General features: G+C 38.3%; 1 protein-coding gene across 1 annotated transcript; it reads right to left on the bottom strand.

Moving 5' to 3' along the window:
- Nucleotides 1–3696: 3696 nt before the first annotated feature.
- Nucleotides 3697–6006, bottom strand: LOC107627094 (zinc finger BED domain-containing protein RICESLEEPER 2-like). Its single transcript, XM_088504431.1, has 2 exons — nt 3931–6006; nt 3697–3717 (listed from the first exon to the last, which is right to left on the bottom strand). The coding sequence occupies exons 1-2, from the start codon at nt 6004–6006 to the stop codon at nt 3697–3699; spliced, it is 2097 nt and encodes a 698-aa protein (XP_088360557.1).
- Between the last annotated feature and the right edge of the window lie 13024 nt (nt 6007–19030).

The following is a 19030-nucleotide window of genomic DNA, read 5'->3' on the forward strand; positions in this document are numbered from 1 at the left end:
TGATCGATTTCATTAACTTTTGTGGCTAGTTGGCCCATCTAAATCTCCAAATTCTTGATTGATGCTCTGGTTTTCTGTCTAAAACTTGTCAATATTGCTTCCAAATTATTGTTCTGCTGGGGCTGAGAAGTTGCTTACTGAGATGACTGAAACTGGTAGTTATTAAAATTCTTCTGTTGAAAACCACTGACGTGGCAGAAATTGGCGAGTTAAGAAATTATTAGAAGAGATACGTTGCAAGTACAGTTCTTAACCAACCAAAAATTCGCTTATCAATTTAGAAGGGTTGTCACAAAATTTAAATTAAAATATTGGGAGTATGAATCCCAGGTCGTCTTCCAACGAGTTGCAGAAAGGTGTGCTATTTTATTAATCAGATGTCTTCAAGAAAAATGGGTTGAGTTGAACAACAGGAATTTAAATTAGAGAATTTATGTAATTTTAAATGAAAGCCTTGGTTGGGAGTAGATTAGTTGGAAGCCCTATTCTTGTTGGAGTACTCTCAAGATTAATTGATAATTAAGGGTTATTCTGTTTAGTTATCCCTTACTAGGTAAGGGAAAGTCAAACAAGTTGGAAAGCTATTTCTATTCACAAGTCCCAATCCGCTTACTTGGAAGGATTGGTGTCAGTGACTAGAGAGCAATCCAACAATAAACTCAATTACAATTTTTTTAAGCATTCCAACGCAAGGTCTTCCTTTCAATCAACTCCCATCCAAGTTATGGAACTACTCGCTCTTTGTGAATGTAGAATTCATAACATAGAAAAGGAAAATAAAGAAATACATGATAAATAATAATAAAAAGACCAATTAGAAATAAAAATAATCCAATAGTAATTCTGAATAAACAAAGGACATGAAAGAGAAAGAGACAGGTAAAGAAAACAAACTAGAATGACGAAGTCTTGCTGAGGTAATAACTCTTCTCAATATCCCAATGCAAAAAGCAATAATAATAAAATCCTAAGAACTATGAATGTGTAGAGAGAAAACCTAGAGGAGGAGTAAAACTAGATCTAAAACTAAGATTGTGTGGAATGAATGTTCCCCCCCCCCGGTTTCTGCATGTTCCTTAGCTCTAGTCTGCTTTTCTGGGCCGAAGATTGGGTCAAAGTAGGGCCCAAAATCGCCCCCAGCGAATTCTGCAGATCGCGCATGTCATGTGATCGCGTCATTCATACGGACGCGTCATTCGGCGTTTTGCCTTGCCACGCGTGCGCGTCGTCCACGCCTCCGCGTCACTTGTGCAGTTCCAATCCGCGCGGTCGTGTGAGCCATGCGTCCGTGTCACTTTTCGCTGGTCATCTCCTCAATTTATTGTGTTCCTTCCATTTTTGCAAGCTTCCTTTCCAATCTCCAAGTCATTCATGCCCTATAAAGCCTGAAACACTTAACACACAGATCACGACATCTAATGGAATGAAGGAGAATTAAAATACGTAATTAAAAGTCTTTAGGAAGCAAATATTCAATCATGTAATAATTTTAGGAAGGAAGTATAAATGCATGCCAATCATATGAATAAGTGGGTAAAGAATTGATAAAACCATACAATTAAGCACAATATAAACCATAAAATAGTGGTTTATCAACCTCCCCACACTTAAACATTAGCATGTCCTCATGCTTAGTTGAAGGAGATAAAATAAATGAGTAGGAACATGTAAAACTCATGCAATGCAATACAACCTATATATATGAATGCAACTAGATGATTTTTTGTCCACTTGGTTAAAAGTAAATAAGCTCTTCAAGACAATTACAAATCAAATTCCACTAATTCAATTCTTATACAGTAACAACAGATAAAAGTGCAAGAAGATAGCTTCTGAAAGTAGGGAACATAGAATTTAAGCATTGAACCCTCACTGATGATGTATGTATACTCTAATCTCTCTAGTGTATAGGGCAATCACTCTATCCTTCTCTAATCATGCTTTCTAATTTTTGTTCTTCTCCTAACCAATCAACAATATTTAATATACCTATGCAAACATCATGAGGTCTTTTCAAGGTTGTAATGGGGCCAAGGTAAGGGTAAGGATACATATATGGTTAAGTAAGCTTGTAAATTGAATCTTTAATTAACCTAAGCTTTAACCCACACATATGTACATTCTATATAACTCAAATTTCATACCTAGCTACCCAAAATTTCTCTTTCACATTCCATACTCATGTATCAACTTTTATTTTAATTTTATCATACATGCATTGATCTTTGAATTCTTAACTTAACCTTGGGGTAATTTTGTCCCCTTATTCATTTATTGAGAATTTTTTTTAAACATAAATATAAAAAATAAACATAGCTAATCAATGCACATAAATATATTTATTCTTATAGTTTCACACGAGTAGGTACCCAAATTCCCATTATATTATCATGACACATTCCCTTATTATCTTTTGTTCCCACAATTTCCCATACTTAATTGACACACACAATTCTATCTTAAGCTAACCAAAGATTCAATTGGGATATATAATTGTTTTTCCGCTTAAGGCTAGTAATGTGGTAAAATACAGAACAAATGGGATTTAAAGGCTCAAAGTGGCTAACAAAGGTAATTGAAAGGGTAGGTTTGATTTGGATAAGTGAGCTTAAACAAGTAATGGCCTCAATCATATGCAAACATATAAATATATTAAACATTGGACATATAGGATGAAACAAAATGTAGATTACAATCATATAGAAGTAAACACACAAGAATAAAATAATTATGGTTAAATAATATAACCATGCATAAAGGCTCAAATCTCACAGGTTGTGTGTTCTTTAGCTCAAAAATCATGTTCCAAATACAACTTCAAGCAAATTTCAACATAAAATTTTTGATTAAAATTAGTGAAATTTTGTTCTAAAGATAGGGTCTTAGAAGAAACTTATTGTCTTTTCAATCAAGTAGAACATGCATGCAACTAATCTATTACTATGCAATTTATCCTATTCTACAAAAGAAAAACTAACTAAATATCCTAATATATTGGTGTTAGGGAAGAGAAATTACCTCCGGAAGTCAGGTACTGACCGACCTCCCCACACTTATGGATTTGCACCATCCTCGGTGCCATCTGTCAGGAACAAAGGTAGGCTGGTGGCAGTATCTCCACAGTCGGGATCGTCATGGCTCCCTGTGTTGGTAAAGGAAGTGGAGTCCGGGGTGTCTGAGTCTAGGGGTGGAAACAGGCCAGGCCAGGCCAGGCTTTAGTCTTAACAGGCCAGGCCTGTAATAGAGTATATTGGCCTTAGCCTGGCCTGTAGCCTGATATAGGCTTTTTAATGAGTATTGAGCCTGGCCTGTTGTTAAATCTGGCCTGGCCTGAAGCCTGTTAATAGGCCTGTTTTTTTTTAATAATAATTAAATTAAAGATATAATTTAATTTTTAAAATTATAAAATATAAAATATAAAATAATAAATTTATGAATAATAGTGATACAAAATAAAGACAAAATATCAATAAATAACTACTATTAATTAAAAAAAGATAATATATATAAATATATTCCCACTTGACTACTTCCAAAATATGTAACATATCAAAATAAAAGAGTTCATCAATATCAAGAGTTGTAACAAACCAACTAAACATAACATCAAATAAAAGCTAATAACTATTTAAATCAAAATACAGTAAAGGAAATGTTGGCCAATTAATCGATTAACCCTCTAAGCTTGCAAGTGATTTAATCTTCATGTTCCAACACCTTGAAAAAAAAAAGCAAACATACACATATCATTAGATTTTTAAATAATATAAATGCAACAAATACTTAGTCATATATCATGAAAATTCAACTTTATTGTTCTAACTACTCACATCATACCAATATCAATGTTTTCACATTTAAAAAGAGAAAATATTTTCTATAACATAGATACTTAGTCAAAAAGAGAAATATTAGAAAGTTAATTTTTACCTTTGGTTTTTTCTTCAAACCATACTTGTTTCGAAGCCAATCTCCTCCACAAATGAGAGCTTCAATGGACTCTTGATTTAGTCGAGAACGATATTCATCAATAACTCTTCCTCCAGCACTAAATGAAGACTCTGAAGCCACGGTTGAGACAGGAATTGCTAGTATGTCCGTTGCCATTTTAGATAAAACCTTGAATTTCAAGCTATTATTTTTCCACCACTCCAAAGCACTAAAAGACTTAGAATTGCCTTCAGGAATGTAAGCACTCTCATCAAGATAAACTTCTAATTCTGATTTTGTTGGATGAATGGCTTCTTTTTCTCGAACCATATTCAACATTTCATCAATTCCACTAATTTCCGAACTAACCACGTTAGAAGAAGCAACTAGACTATTAGTGTTAACTCCACTTATTATTGTCTCATCATGACACTTTTCAGCATATTCATCATACATTTCTTGCAATGTATTCTTCACTTTTTCAACATTTTCAACAGCCACATGTTCAGGTTTGTAAATGAAAGGAAAACAGAATTTAATAACATGTAATTTGCACCTAGGATCCAAAACACAAGCAAGAGACATTACCATATTGCATTCTCCCCAATATTTGTCAAACTTTTCTTTCATTGAGGTTGCCATTTCTCTCATGAAGGAATCTCTATCTTCAATAGCATCATCAATTACTTGTTTCACTCTCCAAACTTCAGGAAGATACAAGTTTGCAGTAGGATACTCACTACCAGAAATGACATGAGTAGCAAGATTAAAAACTTTTAAAAGTTTGCAAATCTTCTCAACTTTCCTCCAATCCTCTGATGATGGTTCGTAATTGTAGTGAGGTTCTCTTTCCTTATACACAGGAAACACAGATTTAAACTTCAAAGCCACAGATAACATGTTGTAAGTAGAATTCCATCTTGTGGGACAATCAATGATGAGTTTTTTCTCCTTCAAACGCTTGTTTTCAGCAATCTCAACAAATGTTTTAAATCTTGAATCATTAAAATTGACATACTGGACACTCTCACGAACTTTATGAATAATACCTTTAATTTTACCTAGCCCATCTTGTACCAACAAATTCAGAATGTATGCACAACACCTAACATGAAACAAACTACCACCAACAGGTAATGAGTTGTTATCTGAAATAGTATCCTTAAGAGCCCTTAGACATGAATCATTATAGGAAGCATTGTCAACAGATACTGAGAAGACTTTGTTTTCAATTTCCCAAGTCTTCAAACACTTGAAAATAGCATCCGCAACATCAATGCCACGTCTAGGAGCAGGTACCTGAACAAAACTCAAAATCCTTTTTTGAAGATTCCATCCTGCATCAATAAAATGACCTGTGATAACCATATATTCAATAATTTGATGACTTGATCTCCACATGTTAGTTGTCAAACTTATCTTTCTAACACCTTGTAACAAAGCCTTCAGTTGTTTCTTTTCAGCCTCATATATTGCCAAGCAATCACTTCGAGCAGTTTTGCGAGAAATTTTATGAAATTCAGAATTGGCATATTGGAAGCCCCACATCCAAACTTCATCCTCAACAATGCTGAAAGGATGCTCATGAATCATAATTGCTGTAGCAATTATTTGTCTCATCTTCTCTTGAGAATATCTTGCACCTGGTGTCACAAAGGGATTAATACTTGAATTGGAAGGTTGAAATGGAATCAATGGTTGCTTCTTTTGTGCAGCAACATGCAATCTCCTTTGTAAGCAACTACTAGAATGCCTCCATAAATGTGAAGTACTTGCTCCTTTTCCAGCGTAAGAAAACACTGATTTGCAATACTTGCAAATAGCTTTTGTACCTTCAGAACTTTCAACTTGATCAAAATCGTCCCAAATTGGTGAAGTCTTCTTCCTTTTTTTTGTAACAATAGTTTCATTACTACCATTTTCATCAGTGACTGGTTGATTTGTAATAATTGTTGTGTGTGTTGGTGCAATGCCAGTATCTGTTGTTGCCATTGTTGGTACTGACGGATTAATTTCTTCTCCATTTAAAGAAATAGAATTTGTCAATGGATTACTTGGAGTTACAGATTCAGCCATTTCTAAAGCTTATTGTAATACCTAAACAAAAATTAACAGACAACATTATCTCATGATTTTTTTTTTGCTTTCATCATATCAATGGCATAAAGTAAGAACCTTTTAACGAAAAAAAAAGATAAAATTTTATGTTCAGAAAAGTAGAAGTAATATCACAACACAAACAAAAAAAATCAAACTTAAAAGAAGATCTTTGACAGAATAAAATCCTAATTGATGAAAAATAATTAACATTATAACAATAAATATAAAAATAATAAAATAAAAAATAATGACATGAGAAAGAAGAAGAAGTGCTTACAGTCAAAGGAAGAGAAGATGAAGAGGATGATAGATTGGTAGCTGGTAGCTGGTAGGAGCGTGTAAAGTGGAGAAGAGAAAAGAAAATGACCGTGTTAATGTGTATTTCTTTATTAGTGTGGAGGGAAAGATTTTAGAATTATTTTATTTGATTGACTTTTGATATTCCAACATCAAAGATTAAAGATATTAAGAAAATAAAAATACACCTATATAATTAAAGAGATAAATGGCTGAGTGGATAAAGGTATTTTTATAAGTTAGAAGACCCAAGTTCAATTCCTTCCAATAGCATTTTTATTAGTATATATATATTTGCAAGCTCAGGCCGGCCCAACAGGCTATTTCAAAAGCCTAGGCCTGGCCTTTTAAATAATATAGGCTTTTTTAATAGCCTGAGCCTGGGCCTATTTTCTATCAGGCCAGGCCAGGCCAGGCTAAATACAGGCCAGGCTACAGGCCCCTGGCAGGCCGCCTGGCCTATTTCCACCCCTATCTGAGTCCTTGAATTTTCCCATATCAGCTCCTTAAGGTATGTGAATCGGCGCTTGTTACGGCGCTCTCTCATCTTAGCTTTGTGTTCCTGCCGATCTAACTTTTCAAGTATCTGATGGAACAGTTGGTTTGTTGTAGGTGCTTGTGCTGCTGATGGAGGGATGTCCTCAGCCGGTTCAGTAGGCTGGCTAGTAGTGGCTGCTGGGAGTCTAATATATTTTTTGTTAGGGACGTATTGATCATCCCGTGGAAGCATGGCTTTGGTGTCCCCAGCTCTGTAGGAGACTCTGGCTGCTGAGACGAGATCTGAGACCAAGACGGGAAAAGATAAGTTGCCTGCAATTTGTACGTGTCCCATTGCATTCCGGATGTGTCTTGCTAGGTTCAGAGGCTGGTCTGTAAGGATGCACCATAGTAGAATGGCCATGTCTGCAGTGAAGGAGGATTCGTAGGTGCTCGAAAAGACATAATGGGACATGATCTGTGCCCATACGCGAGCCTCCAAGGTAAGTGCTGAAGCCGATATTCCCTTAGGACGGGAACGATGGTATTCATAGATCCATCTGCTGCCAGGTAGTGCGATAAATCTGAGAACAGTGTTCCAGTCAAATTGGTACATCTGGTGCTTAAGTGCGGCTTCTTGAAATGCGTCCAGTCCTTCTGGAGTAGTGGGAAGATCTAAAGCTTGTTGAATGGCCTCTTCTGTAATGGGGACTTGCTTCTGTCGGACATAGACAGACTGTAGGGTTGGCAGGTGGAAATTAGAGTAGAACTCAACTACCCAAGAAAGATTAACCTGCCGTGGCTGTCTCTGGAGGAAACCCCATTGTCTTCGTTCAATTTGCGGCTCAACAAAGGTAGCAATATTGGGTGGGAGGATAAGAAGGTATACGTTGTTGTAGCTCCATTCTGCCAGGATAGGGAACATCTGCTCACAGTAGCGATTGGAAAATCGCGCAGTGTCCTTTGCTGGGAAGGCTTTCTCTTTTTCATCAACCTTTATAATCCTCTTAATTCTTTTTGTTGAGGGCTTGACTGCAGTTGAAGAAGGTTCTGCCACTAATGCTATTTTTGTTCCTCTCCTTGCTGTTGATTTGGGAGTAGCTTTCTCTTTTCCTTTCTTAGTGGCCATCCTGAAAGGGAGAAAAGAGAAAGTATGTCAAAATGTCAAGGGGTAGAGCAAGGAAGATGATGGTATGGGTGGTAATCAATGCACATTAAAGAAGAATGAAGTTAACACATGGTCATGACTACATGTGAAAAAAATCATAAATGGAAATTAGCCAGTGCATATGATGACAATTGAATGCAAGGTGTTTATTAGCATGCAGGCAAAGGCATGAGTAGCATAGATCAAGCGTTCAATGCCCATGTTAAATTACCACAAAGTTCAAACTAACAACCTGTTTGTAATAACAATTATGCTAAATTAATAAAATAATAAAAATAGTTTTGTGAAAAGCGGGCATTTAGAGTAGTAGAATAAAAGAGATTCAAAAATAGTGCACAATGCCATACGGGTGTTTTCACAAACACATAGCATGCATGGTGAGTAAGTTATGGAAAATAATAAACGGAACATGCAAGCAACCCTTTAAAAATTAACATATAATTGCCAAACAAGTTCTTAACAATCCACAAGCAAATCATAAGGAATAATAATGACCCTACTAAATATCTAACACCAATTAAAAGAAAAAGAAAATATGGATAACGAAAGTAAAAAGAAAAGAAAAGAAGAAAACATAAGAATAAGAAGAAAAATAAAAAAGTAAGAAGAGAAGAAGAAAAAGAAAACCTTGGTAATGGTGGTGAGAGAGAGAAAGTAGAAAGTGAGGAAGAAGGAAGAAGGAAGAAATAAGGAGGGAAAAGAAAAAGTAGGATTTGGGGGGAGAAAGATAAGATATTTTGGCACAATAGGTTAAGTTGTGCGGCGCGCAGGCGACGCGGACGCGTGGGTGACGCGGTCGCGCGACTTGTGCTTATTCGGATTGACGCGGTCGCGTGACACAGTTTATGCTACTGGCACGAGGGCAGCCTCGCGCTCGCACAACTCTCTGTTCAAAATCTTATTTTGCCAAATTTTAGGTGACGCGATCGCGTGGTCGTCGCGATCGCGTGAGTGGCCATTATAGGGATATGACGTGGACGCGTGAGGCACGCATTCGCGTGGTAAGGGTTGTGCGTCTAGCGCTAGTCCAGCATCACTCCAGCATAACTTTCGGCTATGCACCCTTTTCACGTCGATTTTCAGGTGACGTGGTCGCGTGGGGTGATTTGTGCCAAAGGCACGCCTCCAGCCACGCTCCTGCGTGACTTTCTATTTGCTTTCTTATTCTTTCTGAGCCACCTGCGACGCGGACGCGTCATTGATGCGGTCGCGTCGCGTGAAATTTTTTTTTCGAAATAAAAATATGCAAATGCAGATGCAAGCTAAATGTGCGAATAAAAAGAAGAGTTATTGAAAAAGAAAACTGTGAATAAAGAAAAGAACGATCATACCATGGTGTGTTGTCTCCCACCTAGCACTTTGCTTTAACGTCCGTAAGTTGGACGCTCCGCTAGCTCAGTCTTCGGCTATGTGTGGATCTTCCAAGAGGAAGATCTCGAGCTCTTTGTTTTTTTTCAACTTCACGCCATGGTACAGCTTTAAACGATGTCCATTAACTTTGATGAGTTCAGAGCTTGAAGGATGACTTAGGTGAAAAACTCCGTACGGCTCGGCCTTCTCTACTCTATATGGACCTTCCCATCTTGATCTCAACTTGCCTGGCATGAGCCTCAGTCGAGATTTGTAAAGGAGGACTAAGTCCCCATGTTGCAACTCCCTCCTCTTGATGTGCTTATCATGTACAGCCTTCATCTTCTCCTTGTACAGCCTTGAGTTCTCATAAGCTTCCAGGCGAAGGCATTCTAATTCTTGCAGTTGCAACTTCCTCTCAGCTCCGGCTGTTTCAAATCCTATATTGCATTCCTTTATTGTCCAAAAGGCTTTGTGCTCTATTTCAACTGGGAGATGGCAGGCTTTTCCATAAACTAAGCGGAAATGACTTATCCCAATGGGTGTCTTGTATGCTGTTCTGTATGCCCAAAGTGCATCTTGTAGCCTGGTGCTCCAGTCTCTCCTATGAGGTTTGACTATCTTTTCCAATATACGCTTTATCTCTCTGTTTGACACCTCGGCTTGCCCATTAGTCTGAGGATGGTAGGCGGTTGCAACTTTATGAATTATCCCATGCTTCTTGATTAATCCTGTTAGTCTCCTGTTACAAAAATGGGTGCCTTGATCGCTCACGATTGCTCGTGGTGATCCAAAGCGACAAATGATATGGTTTCTAACAAAGAAAACAACAGTGTTAGTATCATCAGTGCGGGTAGGAATTGCTTCCACCCATTTGGAAACGTAATCCACAGCTAACAATATATAAAAATAACCATTAGAATTTGGGAATGGACCCATGAAGTCAATGCCCCAAACATCAAAAACTTCACAGAAAAGCATAATTTGTTGAGGCATCTCATCCTTTTTGGATATATTACCAAATTTTTGACATGGGAAACAAGATTTACAAAATTCAGCAGCGTCTCTAAAAAGAGTAGGCCACCAGAATCCACAGTCTAGGATTTTTCTAGCTGTTCTTTGAGGGCCAAAATGTCCTCCACTCTCAGATGAGTGGCAAGCCTCTAAGATGGACTGGAATTCTGATTGAGGCACACACCGTCTAATTACCTGGTCAGCGCCACATCTCCATAAATATGGGTCATCCCATATATAATATTTAGACTCGTTTTTCAGCTTGTCACTTTGATGCTTAGTAAAGTTTGGAGGAAAAGTGCGGCTAACTAGATAATTAGCTACAGGTGCATACCAAGGGACTACCTCAGATACTGCTTGCAAGTTATCAAATAGGAAATTATCAGCTATAGGAGTGGAGTCATGCTTAATGTGCTCAAGGCGACTCAAGTGGTCTGCCACTAGATTCTGGTTACCACTCCTATCCTTAATTTCTAAATCAAATTCTTGTAGTAGCAGTATCCAATGTATAAGCCTTGGTTTGGATTCCTTTTTAGCTAATAGATACTTTAGAGCTGCGTGGTCTGAGTACACTACTACTTTCGTACCAAGTAAATAGGCTCGGAATTTATCCAGAGCAAAAACAATAGCAAGAAGCTCTTTCTCAGTAGTAGTATAATTAGACTGAGCGGCATCTAAAGTTTTAGACGCATAAGCAATTACGAAAGGATCCTTACCTTCGCGCTGAGCCAGTGCTGCTCCTACTGCATGGTTGGAAGCATCGCACATTATTTCAAATGGCTAGCTCCAGTCTGGTCCTCTCACAATTGGAGCTTGAGTCAGGGCGGTCTTCAGCTTATCAAACGCTTGTTTGCAATCCTCACTGAACTCGAACTCAATATCTTTCTGCAGTAGTCTGGATAAGGGAAGTGCTACCTTACTAAAGTCCTTAATGAATCTCCGGTAAAAACCTGTATGGCCAAGGAACGAACGGACTTCCCTCACAGAGGAGGGGTAAGGTAAACTAGAAATAACATCCACCTTTGCTGGATCTACAGAAATGCCAGTATTAGACACAACATGTCCTAGTACAATCCCTTGTGTAACCATAAAGTGATATTTTTCAAAATTCAATACAAGGTTTGTACTAACACATCTATCTAACACTCTAGATAAACTATCCAAGAAAATATTGAAGGAATCACCATATACACTAAAGTCATCCATAAAAACCTCCATACAGTCCTCAATAAGGTCAGAGAAAAGACTCATCATGCACCTTTGGAAAGTAGCTGGTGCATTGCACAAGCCAAAGGGCATTCTCTTATAAGCATAAGTCCCAAAAGGACATGTAAAAGTAGTCTTTTCCTGATCTTCAGGAGCTATATGAATCTGGAAATAACCTGTGTAACCATCTAAAAAGCAATAATGTGATTTACCTGACAGGCGATCCAGCATTTGATCAATGAATGGAAGAGGATAGTGATCCTTACGAGTGGCTTGGTTGAGACGCCTGTAATCAATGCAGACTCTCTAGGCGTTCTGTACTCTGGTTGCCATGAGCTCTCCATGCTCATTCTTCACTGTAGTGACTCCAGACTTCTTGGGCACTACTTGTACTGGGCTCACCCATTCACTATCTGAGATGGGGTAGATGATATCTGCCTCTAGTAGTCTGGTCACTTCCTTCTTAACAACCTCTAAGATAGTGGGGTTCAGTCTTTTCTGGGGTTGACAGACAGGTCTTGCCCCCTCTTCTAAAAATATTCTGTGCTCACAAACTTGAGGGTTGATGCCTACTATGTCTGCCAAACTCTAACCAATTGCCTTCTTGTGCCTCCTCAGCATACTAAGTAGCTGCTCTTCTTGTTGAGAAGTGAGTTCCCTTGCAATGATAACTGGAAACTTTTGTTTATCCTCAAGGTAAGCATATTTGAGGTGTGGAGGGAGGGGTTTCAATTCTAACTTCTGCTCATGGTCAGGCTCTGGGTTGTCAATGGTAAAGCACTGTCATTGTTCTCAGAAAGTGTCCCCACACGCGGACCTTGTCCTATGTACTTCTCTTCAAATTCCTCCTGGTGAATTTCAGCCACGGTTTCATCTATGATGTCACACTGGAGGATAGAATAATCCTTCGGAGGATGCTTCATAGCTACATTCAGATTGAAGATTACTACTCGGCCATCTATTTCAAAAGAGTATGTTTCTGAAAAAGCATCTAATTTGGACTTTGAGGTCTTCAGGAATGGTCTTCCTAATATGATTGATGATGGCTTCTCTGAGTCATTTTGTGGCATCTCCAGGATATAAAAATTAATGGAAAAGGTGAGTCCCTTAATGCTCATTAATACATCTTCAGCAACTCCAGCCACTATAATAATGCTTTTATCTGCTAACACAAAATGAGCTGCCGACCTTTTTAAGGGAGGGAGCCCCAAATTATCATATATAGACAAAGGCATTATACTAACACATGCTCCTAAATCACACATGCAGTCAGAAAATATCACACCACCAATAATACAATTAACCATACATGGACCTGGATCACTACACTTCTCAGGTATACCTCCCATTAAAGCAGATATAGAACTACCTAAAGGAATAGTTTCTAATTCATTAATTTTGTCTTTGTGTATACATAAATCTTTTAGGAACTTTGCATATTTAGGTACCTGCTGAATAACATCAAAATGGAGAACAGTTACCTCAATCTTTTTGAATATTTCTACCATTTTAGGATCAGGTTCCAACTGCTTCCTGGGCTTCCTTGCAAGTTGTGGAAATAGAATAGGAATGGCGTTTTCTGCAGTGTCTGCGCCCTTTTGTGCTTCTTCCTGTGATTGAGCTTTTTCTTCTTCAGCCATGTCCTGTATGTCCTTTTCCTCTTCAACATCTTCTACTTCCACTACCTCTTCAGCTGAGGTGTGTTCTGGTGGGTTTGGCTCCTCTTGATTCCTCTCTTACAGTGTAGTTCCGGACCTTAGGGTGATGGCATTGATGTCACCCTTCGGATTGGGCAAGGGTTGAGAAGGAATTCCACTGGAGTTTGCCTGTTGAGTGTTTGAAGTATTGGGTGGTGCCAGCTGAGAGATGAGAGCTTGTATGGCGGATTCTAGGCCATTAAGTGAACTTTCCATCTTCCTTTGTCCTTGTGCAATGGATTGAATGGCCTCTTCACTCGGAGAGGAATTAGATTGAGGGATCTGCGAAACTTGTTGCTGGTTGTGCTGTGGTCCTTGGGACTGCCTCAGGTGAGGTGCTCTGTAAGGCTGGTTCTGGTTCTGCTACCTGTTGTTGTTATTATTCCACCTCTGATATCCTTGATTGTCTCTGCCTCCTCTGTTATTGTTGTCCCTCCAATTCTGTTAGAATTATCTCTCCAACCTTGGTTAGAATTGTCCTGCCATCCATGGTTGTAACTGCCACCTTGATTGTACCCTTGGTTGGGGTGGTCATAGAAGTTATGAGTGGCTGCCACGGTGTTGTCTTCCTATTGGAGCTGCGGGCATTCATCAGTATAATGGCTGTAATCAGCACATATTCTGCACACTCTCTGTGGGACTAGCTGTTGGCTTTGATGCGCTTGTTGTTGACTCAACTGCATCTGCTTCAGTAAGGTGGTCATTTCACTTATACTCTGAGCCAGAGCAGTAGTCTCCTTGCTAGAAGATACCTCTGCAACAGCTTTTGACCGGCCTTGTTTCTGCCTGTGATTCCTTGTAGATTCAGCTAAGTCGCTGATCAATTGCCATGCCTCATCAGTGGTCTTGTACTTTTTCATAGACCCATTGCTAGCACTTTCCAATGTAGTCTTATCTTGGGGCCTCATGCCCTGTGTTACGTAGCCGAGCAACACTATCTTGTCAATCATATGGTGGGGGCATGCTTCCAGAAGGTTGTTGAAGCGCTCCCAGTATTCATAGAGAGTCTCAGATTCGTCCTGAACAATCATGGAAATGTCTTTCCTCAGTTTATCAGTAACTTCAGCTGGAAAGAATTTTTCCAAAAATTCCCTTCTAAGTGTATCCTAGTCGGATACAGTTGCTGCGGGTTGAGTGTAGTACCACTCTCTCGCCTTTCTCTCAAGAGAGAATGGAAAGGCTTTTAACAAAATAAAAGTTTCATCTGCACCATCGCGCCTGACAGTAGAACAGGTTGCTTGGAAATCTCTCAGGTGCTTGATAGGCTCTTGATCATGTAAGCCATGAAACTTAGGCATCAAGTTTAGCAGTTCAGTCTTTATTTCAAAGTTCGTAGCCACCGCTGGATGATGCGCTTGAAACGGTTGTAATGAAAAATCAGGGGCTCCAGCCTCCTGGATAGTAATTCTCCTAGGTGCTGCCATGTCACCTGCACATAAAATCAACCGAATCAGCAGAAAGGGAGCCTGTTTCTTACTCAAGTGACGTTTTAAATCCGCCCTCAGAGAGGACTAACTGACGCCGAGCTTGCCTTATTCGTGAAATAGTTCTTTCAATCTCAGGATCGAATACTGGCAAGCTTGGATCAGGAAGTGAACGCGTCATTTAACGAAAGAAACATGAAGCTCATAGTAGCAAAATAAAATAAAATGCAAACAAATAAATTCCAATTAATAACTTTAGCACTCTATTACAACTCTCCGGCAACGACGCCAAAAATTGACGTGGCGAAAATTGGCGAGTTAAGAAATTATTAGAAGAGATACGTTGCAAGTACAGTTCTTAACCAACCAGAAATCCGCTTATCAATTTAGAAGGGTTGTCACAAAATTTAAATTAAAATACTGGGAGTATGAATCCCAGGTCGTCTCCTAACAAGTTGCAGAAAGGTGTGCTATTTTATTAATCAGATGTCTTCAAGAAAAATGGGTTGAGTTGAATAACAGGAATTTAAATTAGAGAATTTATGTAATTTTAAATGAAAGCCTTGGCTTGGAGTAGATTAGTTGGAAGCCCTATTCTTGTTGGAGTACTCTCAAGATTAATTGATAATTAAGGGTTGTTCTGTTTAGTTATCCCTAACTAGGTAAGGAAAAGTCAAACAAGTTGGAAAGTTATTTCTATTCACAAGTCTCAATCCGCTTACTTGGAAGGATTAGTGTCAGTGACTAGAGAGCAATCCAACAATAAACCCAATTACAATTTTTCTTTTAAGCATTCCAACGCAAGATCTTCCTTTCAATCAATTCCCATCCAAGTTATGGAACTACTCGCTCATTGTGAATATAGAATTCATAACATAGAAAAGGGAAATAAAGAAAGACATGATAAATAATAATAAAAAGACCAATTAAAAATAAAAATAGTTCTTATATTAATAAACTCTAAAAATAATCCAATAGTAATTCTGAATAAACAAAGGACATGGAAGAGAAAGAGACAGGTAAAGAAAACAAACTAGAATGACAAAGTCTTGCTGAGGTAATAACTCTTCTCAATATCCCAATGCGAAAAGCAATAATAATAAAATCCTAAGAACTCTGAATGTGTAGAGAGAAAACCTAGAGGAGGAGTAAAACTAGATCTAAAACTAAGAATGTGTGGAATGAATGTTTCCCCCCGGTTTCTGCATGTTCCTTGGCTCTAGTCTGCTTTTCTGGGCTGAAGATTGGGTCAAAGTAGGGCCCAAAATTGCCCCCAGCGAATTCTGCAGATTCTGCAGATCACGCATGTCACGCGATCGCGTCATTCATGCGGACGCGTCATTTGGCGTTTTGCCTTGCCACGCGTGCGCATCGTCCACGCCTCCGCGTCACTTGTGCAGTTCCAATCCGCGCGGTCGGGTAAGCCATGCGTCCGCATCACTACGATTTCCTGTATGTCGTGCGGTCGCGTGAGCCATGCGTCCGCGTCACTTCTCGCTGGTCATCTCCTCAATTTCTTGTGTTCCTTCCATTTTTGCAAGCTTCCTTTCCAATCTCCAAGTCATTCATGCCCTATAAAGCCTGAAACACTTAACACACAGATCACAGCATCTAATGGAATGAAGGAGAATTAAAATATGTAATTAAAAGTCTTTAGGAAGCAAATATTCAATCATGTAATAATTTTAGGAAGGAAGTATAAATGCATGCCAATCATATGAATAAGTGGGTAAAGAATTGATAAAACCATACAATTAAGCACAGTATAAATCATAAAATAGTGGTTTATCAACCACCCTGAGAATTATTATTAAAATTTTGTGGCCTCTAAGGTTACTCTCTCCACCCAAATTTTGGGTGATTTCTCCACCCCTGATTGTAGGTCTGAGAATAGGGATCATTATTGGGATTTCTAGGAGCACTACCCATGTAATTGGCCTGTTCAGAAGAGGATTGAGCATAATCATAATTATCATTTTGCACAAAATTACCTGTCATGTCATAAGAGACCTCTTGAGATGGATTTTGGGTGTTGATAGTTGAGACTTGCATGCCACCCATCCGCTGAGTAAGTAGATTTATTTGTTGAGACATAAGCTTGTTCTGAGCAAGAATAGCATTAAGAGCTTCTACTTCCATAACACCCTTCTTCTGAGGAGTCTCAGAGTTCACAGGATTCCTGTTAGATGAGTATAAATATTGGTTGCTAGCAACCAATTCAATCAGCTCAATAGTCTCCTCCGGTGTCTTCTTCTTGTGCAGTGAACCACCTACAGAATTATCTAAGCACATCTTGGACATTTCACCCAAGCCTTCATAAAAGATGTCTAGTTGGGTCCATTTCGAGAACATGTCCGGAGGACATTGCCTAGTCAGTAGCTTGTATCTCTCCCAAGCTTCATAAAGAGTCTCACCATCCTTCTGCCTGAAAGTCTGAACCTCCACCCTAAGCTTAGTCAGCTTCTTTGGTGGGAAAAATTTAGTAAGAAACTCAGTAACAACCTTGTCCCAAGTATCCAAACTCTCCTTGGGTCGAGAATCTAGCCATAGCTTTGCTCCATCCCTCAGAGCAAACGGGAAGAGCATGAGTTTGTACACCTCGGGGTTCACTCCATTTGTCTTCACATTATCACAAATCTGCAGAAAATTAGAAATAAATTGATTTGGGTCTTCCTGGGGAAGACCATGATACTGGTAGTTTTGTTGCACCAGGGTGACCAATTGTGGCTTCAACTCAAAGTTGTTCACAGCTATAGGAGGCACCACAATGCTTTTTCCATAAAGATCTGCAGTAGGAGCAGAGTAAGAGCCAAGCACTCTCCTTTGTGGCTCATTCTCATTCGAATTTTCCACATTGGCATTAATAGCATTATTAGGATCCATAGTGGATTCTGCAGTCTTGTAGAGTCTTGCTTGTTGCAAACGTCACCTGAGAGTTCTTTCGGGTTCAGGATCAAAGTCTAAAAGAGGTTCCTTGTCTCTGTTCCTGCGCATAAATAAACAGAAAACAAGAAAAGATGGGAATCTCTACGTCAGAGTGCAGAGAACTCCCAGTGAGGTAACCTGTATAAAATAATAAAATAGAAATACTAAATAAATAAAATAGAAAATTTCGAAAATGATAACTGAAATAAAACAAAAAAATTCGAAAATTAAAAGGGAAAATAACAAGGAAATTAAAATGAAATTTACTAGGTGACACCAAACTTAATTTCAGAAATTAAGGAAAAATATTAGTTCTATTTATTTATTTAAATTTTTTTTTGGAAATACTAAGCAAAATTTAAATAAAATTAAAAGTAAAACGCCTAATCTAAGCAATCAAATAATTAATAGTTGTTAATTACTATCAATCCCCGACAACGGCGCCAAAAACTTGGTGCAGTAATTTCTAGCCACAGACTAACCGGCAAGTGCACCGGGTCGTACCAAGTAATACCTCAGGTGAGTGAGGGTCGATCCCACGAGGATTGAAGGACTAAGCAACAATGGTTGATTAATCTACTTAGTTAGACAAACAGAAAATAGAGTTTGAGAGTTCAAAAAGCATTAAACAGAAGACAAGCAAATAAATAAGTTGGGAATAAAATATGGAGAAGGCAATTAAGGCTTCAGAGTTATCTATTTTTCGGATTGACTTTTCTTATTAATTTATTTTAATCATGCAAGATTTAATTCATGGCAAACTATGTGTGACTAGACCCTAATTTCTTAGACCTTTCTAGTCTCCTCTAAAATTCATTAACCGCCAATTCCTTGGTCACTTAATTCCAATTAGAGGGTGAAGTTCAATTCTAGTTTATATGCAACAGAAATCCTAATTACCCAAATATAAAAGGATTATATGTCACGTATCCCATTAAGTCCAGATAATTAAAATTTAGGAGAAATTGTTTTCAAGCTGTTGTTCAAGTAAAGAATTTTTCCAAGTTATACAAGAACTCAATTAGAAAGAGGGTCATACTTCCGTTCCACCCAAATTCATAAAACAAAGAACAAAAACAATCCTTGAAATATAAATAAGTGCATGAATTAAAATAAAAAAATAATAAAATCAATCCATACAATAGATAGAGCTCCTAACCTTAACAGTGGAGGTTTAGTTGCTCATGGTTCAGAGAGAAAAATAAGGATTCTGATAAAATGTATTTTGGCTGAGGTGGAATGGAATCCCCCCATGGAATAATTCCAATCCCCTTTTATATCTAATCTTAATTAATTTAAAATCTATCTTCTAAAACTAAAATAATATCTTTTTCTATTAAAAATTAAAGTTTAAATCGGAATTAATAAGAATCATCGTTTTCTGCACGTGACGCACGTCACGCGTACGCGTCGATGGTATTCTTCGCGTGTCACGCGTACGC

This window comes from Arachis ipaensis, chromosome B2 (assembly GCF_059453495.1).
Source record: "Arachis ipaensis isolate K30076 ecotype BB chromosome B2, ASM5945349v1, whole genome shotgun sequence".
NCBI lineage: Eukaryota > Viridiplantae > Streptophyta > Magnoliopsida > Fabales > Fabaceae > Arachis > Arachis ipaensis.

Excerpts from the sequence above, each read along its gene's own strand:
- LOC107627094 (XM_088504431.1), bottom strand. The coding sequence starts at position 6,006 with ATGGCTGAATCTGTAACTCCAAGTAATCCATTGACAAATTCTATTTCT. Across the intron at positions 3,718-3,930 it reads GTTTGAAGAAAAAACCAAAG|GTGTTGGAACATGAAGATTA; the intron begins GTAAAAATTAAC and ends TTTTTTTTCAAG.